The sequence below is a fragment of the Sinocyclocheilus anshuiensis genome, unplaced genomic scaffold (genome assembly GCF_001515605.1).
Source record: "Sinocyclocheilus anshuiensis isolate Anshui unplaced genomic scaffold, SAMN03320099.WGS_v1.1 scaffold542, whole genome shotgun sequence".
In the NCBI taxonomy this organism is placed as follows: domain Eukaryota; kingdom Metazoa; phylum Chordata; class Actinopteri; order Cypriniformes; family Cyprinidae; genus Sinocyclocheilus; species Sinocyclocheilus anshuiensis.
Window position 1 is genome coordinate 1,263,250 of NW_015547685.1, and position 7,321 is coordinate 1,270,570.

Sequence of the window (7,321 nt, forward strand, 5' to 3'; positions counted from 1 at the left end):
AAGACCCCACAACAACATCCAAAGAACTGCAGGCCTCACTTGCCTCAGTTAAGGTCAGTGTTCATGACTCCACCATAAGACAGAGACTGGGCAAAAATGGTCTGCATGGCAGAGTTCCGAGACGAAAACCGCTGCTGAGCAAAAAGAACATAAAGGCTCGTCTCAGTTTTGCCAGAAAACATCTTGATTATCCCCAAGACTTTTGGGAAAATACTCTGTGGACTGACGAGACAAAAGTTGAACTTTTTGGAAGGTGTGTGTCCCATTACGTCTGGCGTAAAAGTAACACTGCATTTCAGAAAAAGAACATCATACCAACAGTAAAATATGGTGGTGGTAGTGTGATGGTCTGGGGCTGTTTTGCTGCTTCAGGACCTGGAAGACTTGCTTGTGATAAATGGAACCATGAATTCTGCTGTTTACCAAAAAATCCTGAAGGAGAATGTCCGGCCATCTGTTCGTGACCTCAAGCTGAAGCGAACTTGGGTTCTGCAGCAGGACAATGATCCAAAACACACCAGCAAGTCCACCTCTGAATGGCTGAAGAAAAACAAAATGAAGACTTTGGAGTGGCCTAGTCAAAGTCCTGACCTGAATCCTATTGAGATGTTGTGGCATGCTCGAAAACCGTCCAATGTGGCTGAATTACAACAATTCTGCATAGATGAGTGGACCAAAATTCCTCCACAGCGCTGTAACAGACTCATTGCAAGTTATCGCAAACGCTTGATTGCAGTTGTTGCTGCTAAGGGTGGCCCAACCAGTTATTAGGTTTAGGGGGCAAACACTTTTTCACACAGGGCCATGTAGTTTTGGATTTTGTTTTCCCTTAATAATAAAAACCTTCATTTAAAAACTGCATGTTGTGTTCACTTGTTATCTTTTACTAATATTTAAATTTGTTTGATGATCTGAAACATTAAAGTGTGACAAACATGCAAAAAAAATAAGAAATCAGGAGGGGGCCAACACTTTTTCACACCACTGTATATACATATATATACATACACACACACACACGCGTACATACACGCATACATACACGTGTGTGTGTATATATATATTTGTCCTGGGTAGTTTCTGGTTCAGTCACAAAACAGAAGAAAATGCAAAAGAACCTTGACACCAGTCTAAATCTTCCTCGGTTATAGTTTGGGATATTTGCATTTTGTTCAGTGAATTATCCCATTTAACCCTTTCCAAGTGATCTTGCTCTCTTTCCCCTAGAGGTTGCTGTCATTCAAACCACTGTTTGGTCTATTTATAGTTCTTTCATTATTAAAACTCCGAATGAAATTAATATGTTAGAACAATTGTTTTTGCAGGTGTACAGGAGAGAAGTGGAGGAGAACGGCATCGTTCTGGATCCTTTCAAAGCTACGCATGCTGTCAGAGGGGTCACAGGTCACGAGGTCTGCCACTACTTTTGGGACACAGCTTTTCGGAACGACTGGGAAAGTATGTTCACCTTAGTACATCGTTTTGCCTTTTTGATTTTCTAATGTTATATTTTGAGAATGTATGTTTTAAAATATGCATGTCTATGATTCAAGAGGAGAAAATGGAAAACTTAAGAAAATGCTGTCATGGAAAAGTATGTAAAAACACCTTATTTATTTATAGCAACTGTTGAAAGCTTTCAAGTGGTTGAGACACTCTCAGATAAAGCGGTCATCATTCATCAGACACATAAGGTATAACATTCATTATTGCATCATGGGTGTTGGTTGTTTCTGAAATCTTTAGATCTCAGGTTTTTTTCTCACTTCTCTGTTGCAGAGGGTGTGGCCTGCTTCCCAGAGAGATGTGCTTTACATATCAGTCATCCGAAAAATTCTCTCCACTAATGAGAATGATCCAGACACCTGGCTGGTGTGCAACTTCTCAGTGGATCATGACGGCTATCCAGTTAGTATCTTGTTAAAAGTTGCCTCTTCGTGCAATTTGATATCATAAATGCAGGTTATTGGAAACCTAGAAGCATATAAAGGCATATTATTCAACATTAGCAGTATACAGTAAGCTGTGCATCAGAAAGCTGTGTTACAGGATTTTTTGTTTGTTTGTTTTCTCCAGCCTTCTGCTAGATGCATTCGTGCCAAAATCAATGTAGCCATGATCTGTCAAACACTAATCAGCCCACCAGAGGGAGACAAAGAGATCACCAGAGACAACATCCTCTGTAAAATCACATATGTAGCCAATGGTAAGTGTTGGGGGTGTCTGACCCTCCTAATTAAAGTTTCAAACCCCCCAAAAAAATTCAAACTAAAGGTTAGATGGGGTTCTTAAAGCACATGCAAAGTTTGGTCTCAGTAAGATTTGTGTTTCTGAAACTAATTAGTACTTGTATTCAGCAACGAGGAATTTAATTGATCAAATTAAATTCTTTATAATGTTACAAAAGATTTATGTTTCAAATAAATGCTGTTCGTGCTGTTTGAACATTCTATTCATCAAAGAATCCTGAAAAAAATGAATGACATCCACAAAAATACTAAGCAGCAAAACTGTGTTCAACATTGATAAAACTAAGAAATGTTTCTTGAGCAGCAAATCAGCATTTTAGAATGATTTCTGAAGTATCATGTGACACTGATGATGGAGTAATGGCTGCTAAAATTCAGCTTTACATTTTAAAACATTAAAAATAGAAACTGTTTTAAATTGTAATATTTTTCAATATTGCTGTTTTTACTGTATTTGTTTAAATTAAATGCAGCCTTTATGAGCATAATTGACTTCTTCCAAAAACATCTAAATATTTTGCCCAAACTTTTGAACAGTAGTGTATTTTTACAAATATTAAAGCTATATATTTTATATTTCAAATGTCTCCGTGACCACAAAAGTTACATTAAATGTTAGTTTGTACTTGACACTAAAAAGACCTCATAAATTCTGAATGATGAGATTCTGAAGAGGTAACTATAGCAACTGTTTGGCACTGGAGCACTTTTTGTTAGCGTCAGACAGTAGGTACATCAACAAACCATGACTGTCAATATTTTATTATAAATTGTTATTATACATTTTCAGTTTCCAGGTATATACATTTTGGGGGAATGGGCTGTTTAAAAATGAAAAAATAAATAAGTCATACACACAGAGTACATCAGAGTTTGGATTGCAATCTTTATTTTTGTATACATGATGTAAAATATGTCGCATTAATGCTGTGTTCATGTAATCTTTAAGTAAATCCTGGAGGTTGGGCTCCTGCATCAGTCCTGCGAGCTGTAGCCAAGAGAGAATACCCCAAGTTCCTTAAACGCTTCACCTCATATGTTCAAGAGAAGACCAGTGGTGAGGCTATTCTCTTCTGAACAACACCAGGTAACTTGCACCTTTAAAAAAGCGCCTGTTTCCCACCTATAAATCACATCGCATTGTACATTTATTCAAAATCTGGTCTTCTCTTTCTCCAGGTTGTTTAATCTACATTCCCAGTTTGCTTTCTGACTCAAATGAAGAAACGCCTTATTCACAATGCTCTACCATCAGAGAGAGCTGCTCTGCCCAAGTGCTCTTGACACTCTTCTGAAACCTTTTAAACCCGTATCCATACAGGCGCTACACCAAAACCAAAAATGGTACAAAGTCTGTAAAAGCACCTTTGAAGAGTGCAAACACACTAGAATAACCAACACAGCCTGTTCATCTTCAGAAGGCCTTACTTGTTTTTCTGTAAATGAGCTATGGCTCAGGTTTTATTAAAGTAATTTACATTTTTGTAAATATTTGATCAGAGTTTGAGGTCTGACTATGGCCTTGATGAGATATACATATGCTGTAAACTTGATGCCTTGATCTAATCCCAGCATCTTCTCAGCTGTACGTGAGCTTTCTCACTGGCCATTTGTTTTAGGAAGACCCTTTTCTAGCCCCAATGATCAGTAGGATGTCAGGAACTTCAGATCTTTTGTACAGTTAGTATCTAAATGTTTAAGATTATTTACATATGAAGGCATTATACATTTTGATCATTGTAATTCATTAATGTGGCTTTAGGCAAAGTGTACATTTATTGGGAAGTGCTTGTATAAGACGATAATCAAAGTAGAGAGGGTATTTTGGTAGACGTGAAAAGTTGGTAATGACTTGTATTGGACCACAATTGCCTTTCTTTTTTTGTCTTGTATTTCTTTTCTTTTCATTTTTTTCTTGTTTTAAAGTTGTCACTTTATTTGCGACTTTTTGGGACCCTTAAATGGCAGTTTCAACAATGTCAATCCACTTCTTAAAGAATTGGTTCATCACTACCTGTTGGGCTTCCATCTACACAATTTATGTAGAATTACTGCAGTTGTGCCATCTATGCTTATGAAAGAAAGGGAATTGTAATAGAATTTCACAGGGGGTTTTTTTTGTCACTTTTTGTGGTCCAATTCACTATATGGAGCAGTTAATATATTAAGCACATTTTTAACTATCACTAGTCTTAAAGGGTAGTTCATGCAAAATGACCATTTTTCCTCATCCTCATGTTGTTCCAAACCTGTATGACTGACTGACTTCTGTAGAACACAAAAGAAAATGTTTTTCTCCGTACAGTGGATGTCAATGGTAACCAAATCTGCTTGGTTACCAACATTCTTTAAAATATTTTTTGTGTTCTTTTGAAAGTCATTCAGGTTTGGAACAAGTAAAGTAAATGATTTTTATTTTTGAGTGAACTATCCTTTTAAAAAAGGCCTCGAGGTCATGATTTCTTAGATAAATGAAATGCACATGTAAGACACCACCATTCATTTAAGTATGCATCATAATATGTTCAATATATTTTCTGTAACATTGTTTGCACTAAACAATCTTATTTTTTTGTTTCATAATCCCATTATAGTCTTTCCATACTAATACTTGAGTTCAGAACGCCTAATTTGATGTGTGTAAGGTGCAAGTTATGAATTCATTGCATTACTTGCCTGGCTGCCACTACAGATTTGCAGCTGCAGTTCTGCTTCGAGCACTTTTATTTAGTTTAATGGTGTGAAACTCTTTGCTCATGACAGCAGGAACAAGAAACTTTCTGAACTTTCTGGTTTTATTTTGAGATTGATCTACAAATGTTGAAAGCTTTTCGGAAAGAAAAGTTTTGTAAATGACTTCTTTCTAAATGTATGTAGTATTACCAATTTATTAATGGAACCAAATTTTATGAAAAAAAAATCACTTTTTCATTTGATGTTCTTGCCTATAGTTTGTTAATCTCATTTAAGGATTATTTTCTGTGTTGTTGAGGTTCATACAGGAGGAATATCTTGCTGTACAATGCAATAACCTACAGTATCTCATCCTATGAACTCACTGTACTGTGTACAACAGGGTTGGAACGTTCCAATCATGCTGAGCGCTGATGACTGACAAACCCATGGGCTGATATGGCATCATGTGCATGAGACAGGGTTACTATTCAAGATAAGCACGAGGGGAGGAGTAACACAGTTAGCGCTCTGAGATTAACTCTGTGTGTGTCTGTCTGTCTGTCTGTCTGTCTGTCTGTCTGTCTGTCTGTCTGTCTGTCTGTGTCTGTGTGTGTGTGTAAAACCCGTTTAATCCCTGCAGGTCTGTCTGGGGCCTCGCTGAGTTTAAGCCAATCAGCCGTCAGTGTCCTGGTGAGATGTGATGCAGGGCGAGCTGATTGGCCGGTCCACACTCTGGTGAGGCAAGAGCCTATAATGACGTTGCCTCAGCCCTCAGGAGAACTCAAAGATCTCCCCACCCTCAGGTGGTCTCAAGCACACAGATAACCTCAAAACCTAACGGCTGTGCTTTTTTAGTACTGAACAATTTTTTAGCTTGTGTTAGAGGAGAATCAAGATTTTTAATCGTTAAATTCCTTGATAGTTCAGCTACATGATTCGTTTGATTTCAATTAATCATTGGGTGCCTTTTTTGGTTCTCAGTCAGGCTAATCACTTCGTAATTTATTTTTCTGTAGAGTTCAGCTAAATTTTTGGCAACACCTGAAAAAAAGTAGGAACTGTCACAATGGCAAGGTACCCTGCAAACTCAAATTTACTGCTCATGTTGATTCATTCAACTCAGGAGATGGTTATTTGGTAATCGGTTGATTGAAAAGAAGCTAATGTGAATTCCAAAAATCATAATCTAGAATATTGACTCATTCCTTTCCTTAAACAATTAAAAGGCCATGTTGTTTATTTTATAAAACTTTTTTTTTTGTCCAAAACCTGTATTGAGCTATTTGAAAGTTGTTTAAATAATTTTATGGTTGAGGATGTTAGATATCGGAGCTAATCTTCGGCAGGACTATGGTTTTAAAGGGGTCATATGATGCGATTTCAATTTTTCCTTTCTCTTTGAAGTGTTACAAGCTCTTGGTGCATAAAGAAGATCTGTAAAGTTGCAAAGACTGAAGTCTCAAATCCAAAGAGATATTCTTTATGAAAGTTAAGAGTCAACCACGCCTACCTAAAACGGCTCGTTCTAACACGCCCCCACATGTCTACATCACGATGTGGGAAGATTTGCATAACGCCGCCCAAATGTTCACGCAAAGAAAGAAGGCGTAACTTTTATTCTTGCTGTAGTGTTGTTGCCGCCGCCATGTCGTGAAGGCGCTGTGTGTTTCGTTGTGAAAGCGAAACTACTTTGGTTGGCCTTCCAAAAGAGTACGATATCCGCTTCGTCATGCCTGGAGCTGATCTGTGCTGGTCGCTGAGGAAATACATCAACTTCGCGCTGTGGATCGCCGGATCGGCTTTCACCGTGGACGAAGCGGAGTCCAGCCCAGGGTCGTCACATGTGGTTACGCCGCTTACTCAAGCCCGCCGTGCGTTTCGTTGTGAAAACAAAACTACTTTGTTTGGCCTTCAAAAAGAGGACACGACTAGAAATCAGTGGTTAAGTTGTATTTACAACACTGTTCCAGAACAGTTCAACCCAAATATTCAGATGTGTGCCAAGCATTTTATTGAGGACTGTTTCCTGATCCTGGGAGAGTAAAATACAATGCCGGCTGTTCTGACTCACAGACTGTAAGTACGTTTTCATATTTAAAGGATTTGCCACTGATAATTCAAACGCGAGTTTTGAGCAGTGTAGAGTAGCACTTGTTGTTTGTCATTTCTCCGATCACGAATGCAGATATGGTTTTATGTTTACGCGGCGTGATGCCACGCAACGCGTAAAAAGGCCGTATAAGTCATTATAATCCGTAATTATGTCCCCACTGGATGCAACAAATGCCTCGTTTATAATGGGGTTTAATGTTTTTGTCTCGTCACTCCAGCCGGGACACGCCTTCACAGTATGGTAAAGGGCGTAACATTTCCGTCACACGCTTGAGGTATTCGGC

At 38.2% G+C, this 7,321-nt stretch overlaps 1 protein-coding gene across 2 annotated transcripts in view; it reads left to right on the forward strand.

The window, feature by feature from the left end:
• The window catches only part of cert1a (ceramide transporter 1a), a 32,140-nt gene extending 26,846 nt beyond the window's left edge, over positions 1 to 5,294 (forward strand). For both annotated transcript variants that reach the window (XM_016505800.1, XM_016505801.1), the window contains exons 13-18: positions 1,326 to 1,458; positions 1,624 to 1,694; positions 1,780 to 1,908; positions 2,077 to 2,206; positions 3,199 to 3,336; positions 3,429 to 5,294. In XM_016505800.1, the coding sequence (XP_016361286.1) occupies positions 1,326 to 1,458; positions 1,624 to 1,694; positions 1,780 to 1,908; positions 2,077 to 2,206; positions 3,199 to 3,326 (591 nt within the window). In that variant the 3' untranslated portion in view covers positions 3,327 to 3,336; positions 3,429 to 5,294. The remainder of the gene's footprint in view (positions 1 to 1,325; positions 1,459 to 1,623; positions 1,695 to 1,779; positions 1,909 to 2,076; positions 2,207 to 3,198; positions 3,337 to 3,428) is intronic.
• Positions 5,295 to 7,321: the final 2,027 nt, after the last annotated feature.